Source organism: Anabrus simplex, chromosome 6, assembly GCF_040414725.1.
Source record: "Anabrus simplex isolate iqAnaSimp1 chromosome 6, ASM4041472v1, whole genome shotgun sequence".
Taxonomy (NCBI): domain Eukaryota; kingdom Metazoa; phylum Arthropoda; class Insecta; order Orthoptera; family Tettigoniidae; genus Anabrus; species Anabrus simplex.
The window spans coordinates 190,066,779-190,082,475 of record NC_090270.1 but is presented as its reverse complement, the minus strand read 5'-3'; the positions used below and the strand labels follow the sequence as shown (position 1 = coordinate 190,082,475).

At 35.2% G+C, this 15,697-nt stretch overlaps 1 protein-coding gene across 3 annotated transcripts in view; it reads left to right on the top strand.

The window, feature by feature from the left end:
- The window catches only part of fray (frayed), a 394,936-nt gene extending 382,434 nt beyond the window's left edge, over positions 1–12,502 (top strand). For all 3 annotated transcript variants that reach the window (XM_067150114.2, XM_067150115.2, XM_067150113.2), the window contains one exon: positions 1,464–12,502. In XM_067150114.2, coding sequence (XP_067006215.2) covers positions 1,464–1,541 — 78 coding nt within the window. In that variant the 3' untranslated portion in view covers positions 1,542–12,502. The remainder of the gene's footprint in view (positions 1–1,463) is intronic.
- The last annotated feature ends 3,195 nt before the right edge of the window (positions 12,503–15,697 follow it).

Here is a 15,697-nt window from a genome sequence, read left to right as displayed (position 1 = left end):
GGAGACTTTAGCCCTCAGCCATTCATCGTGGAGATCATTAGTGCATCGTGGCACACTACTTTTTTTTAGAAAACCGTAGGCAGATAGCGGACATTAAGAGGCAATGTAGAAAAGAAAAATAGCGAAAGAGGAGAACAGTGGCTGCTCTACCTGGGACTATCTGCCATTTCTGCGGCAAATTGATCTCAGGTAAGTCCGTTATCATTATATGTTTCGATCTGCAGAAAGTCGTGTATACTTTTCAGTCTGATGTGAGCCTATGTTACTACAAACGAAAATATTTCACCTTCTGTTTCACAGTCTATGACATCGGAAACAAGGAAGACCAGTGCTATGTTTGGCAGGAGGCCATTGCTCGCCGTGGTCCAAATGAAATAGTAAGCTGCCTTTGCCATTTCTTATAGATGCAAGCTTGCAAAGGTGACAAAACATTCAAACTCTACTCGGATAGCTGTGAAGGGCAAAACAGGAAGAGATTCCTATGTTCTGTACGCTGTTGCATGCAGAAGGTTTGGAATTTTGATCACACGTCGCTTTCTAGAATAGGGTCACTCCCAGAATGAAGTTCTCCATGCATGCCCTGATTGAAAAAAGAACCAAACTGTGTATGTTTCAGATCAGTGGGTCTCATTAATTAGGATGAGTAAGGTCGTCAGCAAGACGTACACAGTCCAAGAAATGACACAGGACTTCAAGAAAGTGGTGCGAAAGCAAATACCAATAAAAATAAGGTGTTTTGAAGTAAAGTATGGAAAATGTCTGTCTTAGGAGCGTGACCATACTTCAGGTACACTAACCAGGAAGAAGGAAAGTACTGTATACAGTATATTTGTCTAGAAACATCTAGAAGAAGGCAGCCATCGTCGTGCGACATTTTTGAATATGCATATAATTACTTCCCACTAATCCATGAACAGAAGTTGAATGATCCTTATGTGATAGCAAATGCATCCCAACTGATTATCATCACTTTTATCAAAGCTTGGTGTCAAGACCAACTGGTATAACAGAACACAGTGACTGTGATGGATCAAGTGCTGATGAATGAGCGTGCTTTTATGAAAAGTGGACATTGACAGTTTTGTTATAAAGAGAGATAGGAAGCCATTATAGCGCTACTTACGATCCAAATATTTTGCACATATTTCCAGAGAAGAACATTGTAAGTCCGCAAAGCCTACTTTTGAAAATTATTAGAATCTATGCTTATAGGTTCTTTAAATACCTACATTTGTAACTGATCATTATGAAGTTTCAATAAAATTGTAATAACATTGCATTTACGGTGTTTATTTCAACTTCTTTTGTTTTTCCTGCATATTTGACAATTTGAAGTTACGATGTTAATATTTGGAGCCATCGATATGGTCCTTGTTCTGTTATTATATCATTTCAGAGTATAATTTTGTTTGTTGCTTTCAAATCAAGAACTGTTCTCAGTCTGTGAAATCTATTAATTTCAGAACTCGGGATATGGTGCCAATGAAGTCCCTGACGACAAGGCACTGATTGGATTTGCTCAAATTTCAATTACGGACTAAGGTGATCTTCAATGGAAGATAATAAAATAAAAATAGTTATAAGTAAAGAAAACAGAAAAAACAAATGGAAAATCCAGGTGAAGTTTTTTAATTTAAAGTGTGGTGCATATTTGTTGATATCAGTTCGATTTACTAATTGAGTGAGAAGTATGCATAGTGGAAATGTGTTTTCAAGTTGCAAAGGTTTGGTTATTACTGCTACCTCTTCTCTCAGTTTCTTCATTGACTGTCTAGTGACTGTGGAAAAAGTAGAACTTCAAAATATACTATGAAAAAAAAAAAAAAATAAATAAATAAATAAAGGTTTGGGATCACAGATGACAACTTCCTTTCCTGCTGTTCAGATACTGTTCAAAAGTTCATAACTATAGACACCTTTACCTGTGTAACTTGTAAGTTAAATTGTGCTGCATGATATTGTTGAATTATTTTTGGAATATCATCTGGCTCTCTTTTTTGTACTTGAATTGTTTTTCATCCTGTTACAATATTTGTTTAGCTGAGGGTCTTGTGTGTTTTGAGGGAAGGTGCTGTTAGTTTATTTTGATGAACTGTGCTTTTTAACACCTGGCTGTACAGAAAATTGATCTGTAATTAAATGAAGAAATCTTGTGTACTGTTACAAGCTGTAGTTTATTGTTGTTTTCATATTGAAAGAAAACAAATTCAAGGCTAAATAATACTACAAACTTCTGATTTTTTGCTTAAACTTCACTCTTCAATTAATAATGAGAAGAGTCAAAGGTTGTTCTAATTTACAAAATTATCTTTATGGTAGGTATATTATAGAATGTGAAAGTCATTCTCAGTATAATAATATGTATGAAAATGTTACTTTTGGAATCTCTTTGTATTTTAAAGAGTGTTATTCTTTAAAAGTGTCCATTAGATTATTTTTCAGCAGTTCATTGTGTGTGATTTACCTACAGTCAGACTTTATTTTTTATGAAATGATACATTTTTCACTTTAATTAATGTGCTTGTAAGAGACCTTTTTCAAGAACTTCAGAGTTGTTCCTCTTTTGGCTGAAAATCAAATGGAGAGTGTCTAGATGCTTTAGGGGAAAATAGGCAGTGTATTGTTTATGTTAATTTTAAAATAGATTCAGAAAAGAAAATAGTTGCTAATGCCTATTTTTGAAAGTTGTAAATGGCCTCTATGTTTTACTTTTAAGTAAACGTTTGAGATCTTTCAGAACTTACCTGAATACTGAATGCACATATCTATGAGAGCATCTTAGAGCCTCTCAGTGATACGTTGTTTCTTGTTTGATATTCATGGTGCCTTTATGAAGTTGTGGCATAAACTTTTAAATTGATTTTCCAATATTCTTTCACAGACAGGGTAGACAGAAAGCAACGTCATAGCTATAAGTAAGAACTATCAAAATTTTACCTAACATTATTTACAGGTGTGCTGCATAATATTATTGTTGAATTGTATGTTGTAGTTTATTTCAGTCTGCCTTTAGCTTGTAGTGACATTTCAAATTAACTCTCCAGTCGCATTTTGTTATTGTATAGCTTCATGAAACTGGTTAGATGTTCAGCTAGCTTGTATATTAAAATGATCCTATCTTGGATCTGAATGTGATAAACTACTGTAGAATGTGATAAACATATGCATGGGCCTATTTTGAAAGATACATTTTTAGAAAGAATAAGAAGGTAACAAATGTACAGCCAAAGACCCTCTATCATAATTGTATTTTAAGTATTCATTTTTCTTGCAGACTGCAGTGTTTACTGCTCACTCCCAAAAATTGTACATTCTTTCAGACCTTCACTATGTTAAGAAGTTCATTTTATATATTATTTTAATAGGTCTGAGTACTTTAAAGAGAAAAATCCTACCGATGGGTCAAATATCTGAATGATTACAGTGCTCTGTAAGTGAAGTTTTCTTCCAGAAAGCATGATAACACTTGCATTATTTCAACAACAACAAAAAACACTGTGAACTATTAAATAGGGGATAATGTTTGGTGCACTCAGTTTTAAATATGACTGTGTTACCCATTTTGTAATTGTACAGAGACTGGGAAGACTTAATCTTGATGTTTCTTTTCTTGCTGGTGCTTGATTCCTTCACAGCTTCTCTCGTATAATAACAAATTGGTTATAAATTGAGCTATTCAGTACTGATCTACGTTCCAAGGCAGCAAACTCTTTCTTACATGCTCAGGTTTGGTTATTATTCATTGGAGAACAACTGACAGATATCGTGGTGGAGGGAGTTTCTTATATCATGAACTTGTATTGATCATGTGATCATCAGTGCCCATTTCATATGTTGAGATTACTTGAAGAAGGGTGAACAGAATCGACTATTATCTTGGTACTAAAACTTCTTTGTAAATGCAGATTAAAGCCACTGCCTTTTTTTTTTTTTTTTAAGTAGCTGGGCCTGAGATTATTACATTTTCTTTAGCATTCTTGCTCAATCATATTTATTTTCTCTTCATTTCAAGTTGTCCTATTGTACCAAATTTTTCCTCTCTTTTATTTGGTTAGGAATTGTACCATATGATAAATTTTCTTCTTTTATACATTCATCAGGTTTTTTCAAATCTCACTGTATGTTTGAGTATATGTTTTAATATTTTCAGTCCTCATTGTACTCCTTTTGGTTATTAAATTTGAGTCATTTTCTTTCAGTTTAGAATGTCCTTGGAAATGGAAATGTGGGGCTTACTGATATGATCATTAAAGTGATATAGGAAATTTATCTCATTTGAAAAATCTTTCTTCACTGGTCAATGCAAAGACTACTCAGTTGACTAGTACCAGTTATTGAAATCATTTACGTAGAAAATATGCTAACACACCAAAATCCATGCTAGTATTTGGTTTAAATTAAAAATGATTCATAGTCCTTGAATATTTTTAACTATGTTGAAATTTCTTGAAATACCTGATTGATCATTTTTTGAACTTCCCTAATTATGGCCAGTTCTACTTGAACAGAAATAATTCCAGTAATTATTATATTTATGATCAGGCTCCATCAGCAGGATTCAGATGTTTTGTAACCAATAATTTAGATCTGAGCATAAAAGATCAAGAAATTGTGTAAAGAATATTATGTTAATTTTCCCCTGTAATTTATCTACCTACACTTTCTAACTGTACTGATATGTTAACTGGAGATAAAGCCTATTTAAAGCAACCAGTTGCATTGAAAATGGTGCTGTGTATGAAGTGTTTTTAAGGGTTTCTATACAAATTTAGTCATACCAGGAACATTTCTGGGCGTCCTAATTGTAAACTGTGTATGACATTAATTTTATAACATTGTTCCTGTTTTGAATTAGCTTGTGTATTATTTGCTTAACATAATTTTAAATACAGAAAAAACATAATGTTTTTTGAACTTGAGATGATGGGGGTCTATTTAAGTACTAACTGCAATATTGCAGTGACCAAATATTGGAGGTATTTTTTAAGACTACCAATTTAAGCACAAATTGTCTGTCATTCTCACTGGTATGTCTGCATCATGTAAGTGTATTCATATATGAATAACATTTCATGTGTTGACTTCTGTTAGCAATGAAGTGAGGGAAGAGTTATGTAGAAGGGTGTTAGTGTTTGGGGTAAGTTACATAATCACTGTGTGATATCAAATTGCCAAGTACTTATTAAAATATCTTAATTTAATTATAACTACATTGTTATTTATACTGGTATATTTTATTTAATGATCACAAAACATTAATATTTATAAATATATGAGAAAGGTGTGAGAAATCTTGGACAGTGAATCTCACTACGTTATCATTTTGTAATATGGACAGTATTAGAAATGTAATTTCAACAGCAATCCCCTTGTTAATTATTTAATGATATTTTAGCAAATGCTACATAGTGCAGTGTAGGTATAAGAATGTTTATTCTATTTTATTTGTTATATTTAGGAAAAAAGAATGATGTACAAACACTTCAAAACTCAGGAAAAGATTGGCAAAAATAGTACCTTCCATGGCTTACTGGGCTACCAGAGCTTCTGTGTGTATTCTCGAAGCAAACAAAAAGCAGTGAAGATGGTAGCTATCTAGTCATTTTTACTTTTCACTTATCTGGTGAAGCAAAATTTCCCCATAGCTCAACAAAAGTTATACAATTGCTCAAAAAAGAAAATGAGCACATGGTATTGTATATTCCTCACATGTGTATTTTATCAGACTGAATTTTAATTATTATCAAAAAATAATTCACCTCCCATATAGACACAATCCCTGTGAATATCCACAGCAAACATTATTAGTTCATTTGTTTCTTAGAAAAGTGTACCTGCAAGGAACTTACACAATGTCATGTGCTCATACTTTTTTGAGCAACTTTACATTTCATTAAAGTTTTATCAGAAAAAAAAAGTGGCTAAATTTTAAAATATCTGATAAATCGAATGCTGTACTTGTTAACCAATCTGTATCACTTTAACTCCATTCCTTCAACTATTTTACTTAATAATATGGGAATTGGTTCATGTCATATACTTTCAAGTGATCTTACATAAGACCTAATGAAGCACTTGTTCAATACTTGATGCAATTGTAGTTCTTCAGTTTGCTTTAACTCATTGAGTGCTGAGCCAGATACAATGCACTGTTCTGCTGGTGCCAATTTTAATAATATTCTGCTAGTGCCAAATTAATTGTATGCAATGTAGGCTTTTTTATAAAACCTTGGAAAATTACATGATGTACTAAATAAACTGTATACCATCATATAGAGGTCATGCATGGTGTCTTGTAGTGTCAAACCACCTTTTGTGAGACAAAATATAGTGTGATGCCATGTGGTATTACAGAATTTGTTGTTGTTTTTGTTTTGTTTTTTTAAAGGGTTAGAATGTACAGGAAAAAATCTGAATATAGTATCTTTACTTCCAAATTTAAACAGCATAAATATATACGAAAACTTTCAAAAATGCTTTATAAAATCTGAATAATGCTACTAGTTTGAAAATATATTCAAACTGCTCACACTAACCAATTTACACTCCCCGTTTACAACATCCCTTTCTATTTTTCCTAATCATGCTAATAAAGTGTGTCTTGCAGATTCAGTAGCATCTCAGCTAGATCAGTTTGTGTATTGTCAGTGCACAGAATGCAACCATTGTCCAGATATGGGTCCATAAATTCCATTCCACTGGAGTCTTATTGTTGAAGGTACCTCTACCTTTGTGTGGTATTGTTTTGTAGAAGTAGCCCATGTCAACACAGTTTAAGTTCCTTGTTGCCTTACCATTTATAAATTACCAAAATGAGAGGCGGTCTCTCCAGGGAATGTCTGATTTATCTTACGGTTTTCATCCATCACCCATATCTTCAGTTTCTTTATATTGATGCACAACTATACATATAACATGATAATTTGCATATTAATGAAGAATACACAATGCTGGGGGCGATTGCGAGGTTACCATGGTCGATCAGTGACTTTCGAAGAACGCTGTGGTTACAAGTAATACTGTGGTGCTTTATGATAACACAGAGTAGAAAAATGTACCTGGAATGGGTCTTGTACTTTGCTCTTTCCGTAGTACCATTGTAACACACACAGATGGCAGAGCTGACCTCCAACAGCACATCACCTAAACCTCTGCAGTGCCGCCATATGGTGTCTCGCCAACTCATATTTCAAGAAGTATGTGTTGTCGTATGGTGGCTTGCCATTTCAAATTTGAAGTCAAGTATGTCACCATTTGGCAGCATGTGGCTCTCAACATGTTAAAGTGCCATTCCTTGGACAATTAGCTCTTAATTAATTAGAGATGTTTGTTTGAGGGACCCGCTTTCAGTGCCGTAAGAAGAAGATTCTTCCCGGTTGAGGTAGGTCATTTTTTGATGGAGTTGAGAACTCATGGCTCTCCATTAAGGTAACATGTTAGAGAACCCTGGTGACTCATTTGATGATTGTCAAACAAAATTTTTCTTCATGTCCTGTAATTAAAGTTCTTGCTTTTACCTGTGTCTGGCATTGAAACTTGAACCTGAGGATCAATATGCAGTTAGTCATTTTAAGACTCGTACAAGGTAGCAAAGACCATTTGTATTCTTCTCTATTCCTTGAACATTTCCACAATCTTTTTGTGTACATTCTTGAAATTATATTTCACCCATAACAAATATGCACAAAAATTACCAAATCGTCCTGTCAGTGAGATGTCTCCAGAATGTTTCCTCTTTTCAAAAGCACTTTCTTAATTTGGTTGTTCGAAGTTTTCTGAGCATGTATATGTATAATTTTAATACCACTGATAGAGAATGAACCCACTTGCTTATATTTTTCTAGAAATGAAAGTTCACTAATCATGTCCTTGAATTCTACTAAGCTTGTACCATGTCCAAATTGCAAATACATAGCATCCAGTTCTTCTGTTGACAAAGTAGACTACTTCATATTAAAGTAAAGTAAATAGGGACTGAAACTGACAGACAAAAGCTGCTAAAGCTGGGCTGAGTGGCTCAGACGGTTAAGGCGCTGGCTTTTTAAGCCCAAGTTGGCATGTTCGATCCTGGCTCAGTCCGGTTGTATTTTGAAGGTGCACAAATACGACAGCCCTGTGTCGGTAGATTTAGTGGCACGTAAAAGAACTCCTGCGGGTCAGAATTCTGGCACCTTGGCATCTCCAAAAACTATATAAGTGGTTAGTGAGTTGTAAAAACATTATTATTGTTATTATTGTTAAAAGCTGCTAAAACTAAAGAAAATAGATATGTATAGTGAACATTGTTTATGGTAAGGGAAGTTATTGCTTACTCCATGTTTGTAAAACTATTGTACACACTTGTCCTTCCCCTATAACATTCGTTAAAGGCTGCTGAGAATTTCTCCTCCTGTAAAATTTACTACTACTTATTTGGTGGTGGTAATTTAGCAAAGGAAAAGTTCATTTGGCTTGACTTTCATCCAGTAAAATAGGAATCAAATCGAAATTATCCGTGAACTCTTTAAACTAAATTACTATCAATAATACTAGATTTTGCTTGAGTTTGAACAGTGTTTTATGCGTTCAAATGCATATTCAACTACATTTTGAATTGTGTGCCTGCTGTGATCATTTTCAACAGCATTTGTATGTTGGTAGATTATCTTGAAGGTCTTCGTTGACTTGTGAGATTTCTTGGAATATGAATTCAGAGTATTTACAACTGGATCCTGTTTATAAATGCATACTATATTTCATTTTTATACTTTGTTGCTGAGTGAGTCTTAAAACACCAACAACAACAACAAAAAGTAAATTCATTAAGACATTGAATATTAATATCTTTTATTTGTTCATGTGATTGCCATTGGTTATGAACAGACTTTCTAAACTCAAGACTGCAGGTTCAGTCATAACAGAGACCAGTGGCATAAAAGGATGATTGAGTGTTATGCAACTTCAGGACAAAAAGTTTGATTCATAAGTGTCTGTCGAATTCATCAGGAGTTACCAAGGGTCTTGAACACCCATGAAGCAACCCTAATTTTCCCATTGATGAAGGAGAAAATCACCTCACCTCGAAAAATAGGATATGTCAACAGATTTTGACATTGCATGTTGAGAGCAGCTTGTAAACTAGAAATTGATGAATCTCGATTCTGTATTGCAAGAAAACAGGAATTCTGTCAATGGAATCAATTTTTTTTTTTTTTAATTGCTCCTCTTGGTAACTTTTGAACTGCACAGTAAATTAAAAGAGTTGTATCATAAAATATACTAGTCTTGGCTACTACTTATTTCTTCAGGAAACAGTAGAAATTTCAGAAAATATTATGATTCAGAGAAGACTAGAGGAAATTTAACCTATTCTCTCTTTAATTATAGTATCGTAAGTCATCACATTGCCTTACTTATGTATAATTGATTTTACATTTGTATGCAAATGTTTCTGCCTACTGCCATTTCTTGATGGAGGCAGTACTTTTGTATCGCTTTTGGCACAGGCCAGAACAAAAAGGTAGCTTCCACCAAAGTGTCAAGTCGCATCCATGGCTGTGACAATATGGAAGCTGCTGGGGTATGGGTGGTGCCAAGTAATGACATTCGGAGCGCAACCAGAGCGTCCGATTGTTATGAAAGGCGTTGCTCATAGGATAGTCATACTGCAGTAGCACTTTCTGACCCAGAGAGGAAAGCATTGGCAAACTACCTCACCCCTCATCTTGCCTGGTACACCACATATTGCCACCACCATCGGTTTATGTGGTCTCCCTATAACTGCATAACCTTTGGTGGTAGACAGGTAGGCAAGTATTTGACATATCTTTCTTGCTGAACAGTCACTCACAATCTAAAATAAGCCAGGTAGAAGTTAGGTCAGCCTGTATGTAGAGTACATTAATTACGAGGATGATTACAAGCATTCTTTTTTGTCTTGTCAGTAAGGAAAAACTGATAAACTAGAAAATCCAAAAAATGGAATTGAAGTAAATAAGATGAAGATAAGAGTCAGATATCAATTGCTTAGTAGATATTTACTTTTCAAATACTGTTTTACTATACATTGTATTGATGCATCTGAAATGTGGTGCTCGAGATGAATGCTTCGGTTTCCATGGACAGAGAAAAGGGTGAATGATTCTGTATTCAAAGAACTGGGTATGCAGAAAAGCCTCACCACTGTAGTGGATCAGAAAATTTTAGTTTTTCAATTGCATAAAAAGGCAGAAGGGAGAAAAGAAATTGTAACTATTTTAGAGTTTGCCATCACATTCAATGCCCATCTGGCAAAATTAAGCTTGATAGCTTGTTCAGGTAGTTCTATTCCACAGTTGCATGGGAGCTAAAATACGAAAATAGTCACACAAGCTATGTGGACATGGCCTGCTCCTGTTAATTAAGCCAGTACAATTATTTTGAGACATGTGTTCCTAAATTGTAAAGCTTTCAGAGTCAGTAACTTGCCATGCCTTTGACTGGATTCATATGAAGTGATATAACAGTTCCTATCAGATGGAGAAGACTTATTTCCTGATAGCACTTTTTAACCTCATTCAATATAATTGCTGTGTATGCCTTGCTATAGAAGTAATGTTTGTTCATTCCAGGTAGGAAATGGCATTTACTCATTGTATCGTTATACCACTAAGTGTGGATGCCGGTGATTTATGTACTGTCTTGATTTTCTCTTTGCTTCTTGACTTCCTATAATGTGTAGGATATATCACAAGAAGCAGCCAAAGTTTAGGGTTTCATTCTTGTCATGTCTTTATTGTACATTCAGAGAAAATATTGATAGCACATTGTTCCCAATCCAGACACCAAGTTACAGATGTGCTTAAGTAGACATGTGATAGCATTCATACTCTCAGTTCTTACAAGGTAGTGGTGATCCTGTTATCCTTACCTCATAAAATAAAAGTATGATGATAATAATAACAATAATAATAATAATATGATGCTGATCATCTTTCAGACTCTCTGTCCACCATATGATTCTTTTTTAAGAATATGTGGTGTTTTTTTACAGGGAGTGTATGTGGTGCATGACATTGAGTATTTTTAGTATCTGTGTCTGGGAAATTGCTTCCAGAGAACAAGAAATCTACACTGCACCATGTTGCTACTAGATTAAACAAAATTTCATTACAGAGATTAGTTAACTTAGATATTGCAGGCAGGGGATTGCTGCTGTTATGGTTTAATTATTAAAAATTGTTTGGAGGAATCCCACCTATATGGTAAGTTTTATTTTTGTCTTCTTGATTTTGGTACCATATGCAATTGTTTAATGAATGAGGTAGTGTGATTCAACTGAGGTGTAAATTATATGTTGTCACAACAAGCTTTCCTCAGGAAAGAAGTGAGTATTCTAATGAAGAGAGGTTGTGTATTTCTAGAGAACATGAATCACCTTGTTTATTCTTAATATTTTTCTACTCCTTTTGTTCATATTGCCTCTTTTTTAAATCATTGTCCAGTGATGCTGTAGTAGTGTAACATATTGACAAGATTGTCTCCATGAAACTTCTTGTATAGTGCATAGTTAAAATGCTCTGGACAGTGTTCATTGTACGTAAGAGTACTAAACTATTTTATGATTACTTGTAAAGCTTTTAAATTTATGGATTCCATAAATTCTTAATGAAGATATAATGGTATGTCTATATTAGATGCATAATATCACACAAGGAAAGCATTTCTGATTTAAAAGAAAGTATTTCCAACTTTTAGCACTAGCTCTATAATCTCATGGCTTCTACTGTATTATCAAGGTATTCCAGTGGTATATCCTTTTATCAGCAATGCAGATTCATTTTATTCCTTGTACATACACATATCTTACTAGTCTTTGTACCATTTCATATTACTCCAATAAACATATTTGTTATTTAGGTGGAGTTCTTTGTTCAACCAAGTTCTTACATTGGTAAACTTTATTTTGTTATTAATTTCTGTATGTTGTAGATTCAGTTAATGGATATGTTGTGCATTTTTTATTACTGTTATTTAATGTTATAAGTACCTATTGCTTTTCCTTTAAAATAGATTGCAACCCTTTGCAAATCAGGTCTATTTGTAGGTGTTAGATTAGAAAATTATGAGACTGATACTGGCTGCAGTAAGCTTTAGGAAGTACATAATGCACTTGTCAAGCTCTCCTGTTTCGTAACATAATAGTGTACAATATTTTAGGTTAGGAGTATTGTATGTGCCTTAACCTAGCATATGTTTATGGTTAGTTGCAGTTGCGTATATATATATATATATATATACCTTCCATCAAAATTAAGTAGTTCTGATTTTCCCCCATAATTTTATTGTTGTTTAATGACTCAGAAATTGGAGCTTCAGAATTTGAGTGGATAAATAATTTTTCCAAGAATGTTATAGTCCAGTATTAGTACAAACTGTTTGTTTACAGTGTCTTTTTTAAGTATCCTATTAACTATTTATGTTGTTCTGTGAAAACCTATCTTCTATGAAAGAAAGTTTGGCAATAAATTACATTTTGAATGAATTTGGAGTATTGTTGTGAATATCATTAGTAGACCAATACAAAGATCATTCCTATGTTTAGGGCAGTCCATTATTGAATTGCTAACAAGAAATTAGACCCATTCTAGCAGTCTTAAGAAAACTGTGAGTATAGCGAGTATGCACACTACCTTGTTTACCATTTTTGAAATGACAGGAGGCCCCACTGAGGATTGGCACTACAATCTCAAGTGCTCCAGCAAGGTTTCAGGTTACTTGGTGTTGATGTAGTGTACATCGGTTCTTGATGGATGTTCTGGTGTAAAATTCAGTTATACATCTTCTGGAGTGTAGTGAATACTCGTAAATTCAATATCAGTGAAAATGCTAACCTATTCTCTACCAGGATGTTAGATATAAATCAAATAGAGGTAATCATTTCTTCATACTATCCAAAGATGAAAAGCTCTTGTCTAAGTTCCATCAATGTAATTTTAAATGCTTAACAGTCTGTCGAACACACAAATTAAATATAAGTATTACACTATAACGTACCTGTAAAAAAAAAAAAAGGAAAAAAAAGAAAAAAAGCACATTATTAAACAAAGAATAAAAATACACACTATTTCTTGTTTAATGTGTTTTTACAGGTATGTCATGGTGCAATATTTGTGTGTTCGACAGACTGGAAAGTTTTTAACTCATTGGGCCTGAGCCATGGAACTGTTCCGTTTCTCACTTTACTACGTAATTCAGCTTTTCCTCAAGAGATGGCAAAGTGAGTTTCATTTGTGATTTGTCTCGGGACTCTTCCTCTCCTTGCTAATATATATCGATAGTGTGCTTGGTAATATTACTTTGAAGTGAGCTATCTCTAGACTTTCAGATTTGCTTGTAAACAAGAGGCTGCCAGCAAACGACTGGAAGTTACCGATATATAACACCTTTTAGAAAGTAGTGATGATTAGGAATGTCATTATTTCAGTGAAATTAGTAGTAGTATTAGTAATAGTGTGAGTAATGCTTCTGATAACCAAATAGATGTGGAAATCGAAGAGAAAGTGCAAGGATTTGACCGTGTTACAGCTCAGCAGGCGGACTGAGTATAGACAAATACTTTAATATGACAATACCGGACAGCTGGCCGTTTTCAGCGAGAAAGTCGATAGTGCTGCTACCTACATGGCTTGGTGTGACCAACTCTTCAATAACATATTGCCATCTGTATGATTCTTGGCGCACTGCCGTGTTGTTTATATTGTGTCAGTGTTTGTCACTAAATAATCTTCAATTTCAGTTATATCCAAAGAATGTCTTATGCGCTGAACAAATTAACCAGCAAGATAATGGGCATAGAAACTGACAAGGACCGCAAGTATTAAAAAAAGTAATGACCTCGGATCTGTGATGAAGTTACATTCTATGACCCTTATATTAAGAAAATCAATCAAATACTCTGAAATGTTAGTGGGACGTAACACCAATAATATTAACAAATATGGAAATCTAGTATACTCAAACTTGTAGGTCCACATTGTTAACATCGTTAAACAGTACCATAAATTTCACAATCGAAAACTTGTGGGCCTGTAGGGTATTGGTTGCCGCGGTGGTCTTGAAACTGAAAATTGAAGGCCACGAGTTTTGAATCCAGTCACTTTCTTTACTGTAAGATAATAATAATAATAATAATAATAATAATAATAATAATAATAATAATAATAATAATAATAATAATAATTTTCTTTACGTCCCACTAAGTACTTTTACGGTTTTAGGAAAAGCCGAGGTGCCGGAATATAGTCCCGCAGGAATTCTTTTGCATGCCAGTAAATCTACCTATACGAGGCTGACTTATTTGAGCACCTTCAAATACCACCGGACTGAGCCAGGATCGAACCTGCCAAATTTGGATCAGAAGGTCATCGCATCAACCGTCTGAGCCACTCGGCCCGGCGTAAGAAAATTATTTCAGTGTGTTATTGGCATAGGCTTGAGCACCAGTCCAACTAATTTAATACGTGTGTATGGTAATGTCCGCCTCTGTGGTGTAGTGTTAGCGTGATTAGCTGCCAACCCCTGAGGTCGGGGTTCGATTCCCGGCTCTGTCACGAAAATTTGAAAAGTGGTACGAGGGCTAGAACGGGGTCCACTCACCCACGGGAGGTCAACTGAGTAGAAAAAGTAAGGGTTATTCTGCCCGAAGGCAGGTCCGAACCTCCGCAAAGGTGTGCCTGAGCCGGACTTTACGTACGGTTGGGTGGCCAGTTCCTTTCCGCTCCTCCATTCCCTACCCCGCACCAACAGCGCGTGGCAACCCATCCAAATCTTGACCACACCCAATGTTGCTTAACTTCGGAGATCTCACGGGATCCGGTGTTTCAACACGGCTACGGCCGTTGGCAACTGAGTAGAGGTGGGTTCTATTTCCATCTCAGCCGTCCTGGAAGTGGTTTTCCGTGGTTTCCCACTTGTTCCTACCTTCTTCCTTGTCTATCCTTTCCAATCTCCCCATCCCTCCATGAGGCCCCTGTTCAGCATAGCAGGTGAGACCGCTTGGGCGAGGTACTGGTCTTCCTCCCAGTTATATCCCCCGACCCGACGTCTCACACTCCAGGACACTGCCCTTGAGGGTAAACAGATTAAGAAGAAGTAGTGTATGGTAAGAGACTAGGAAACATCATAGTACAGACAGTTCAAAGTACAGCAGCGCGAGGTGAGTTCCCCTGTAGAGTTCGGAAAGATCGGCCGTACCGAAGAAGAAGAAGAAGGGAAGAAGAAGTCAAAATAATGCACTAAAACTCCTGTTCCTTAATTACAGCTTCTCTTTTCCAAAATCTTAATAAATCATGGACGTTTTTAAGTTATCTGGCCCATCTGCTCCCTTCATTCTTCGGAGTTTTGGAACTCTTCCATTTCCCTTCTGATTAGTGTTAATAGAGGATGGCTGGCCAGTTGTACTTCCTCTTAAAATAATCACCACGGAATGGTCAGCGTACTGGCGTTCGTTTCAGAGGGCCTTGGTACGATTCCCGGCTGAGTCGGAGATTTTAATCTCGTCTGTTAATTCCTGTAGATCGAGGGCTACGTGTTTGTGTTCGTATTCATACGCATCTTGAAGTATATATAACACATACGAAAAACAACCACAGAAACACGCAGTAGTGAGTACGGTATATATCCCTCCACATTGCTGTTAGGAAAGGTATCCGACCGGAAAACTAGGCTAAATCCATAC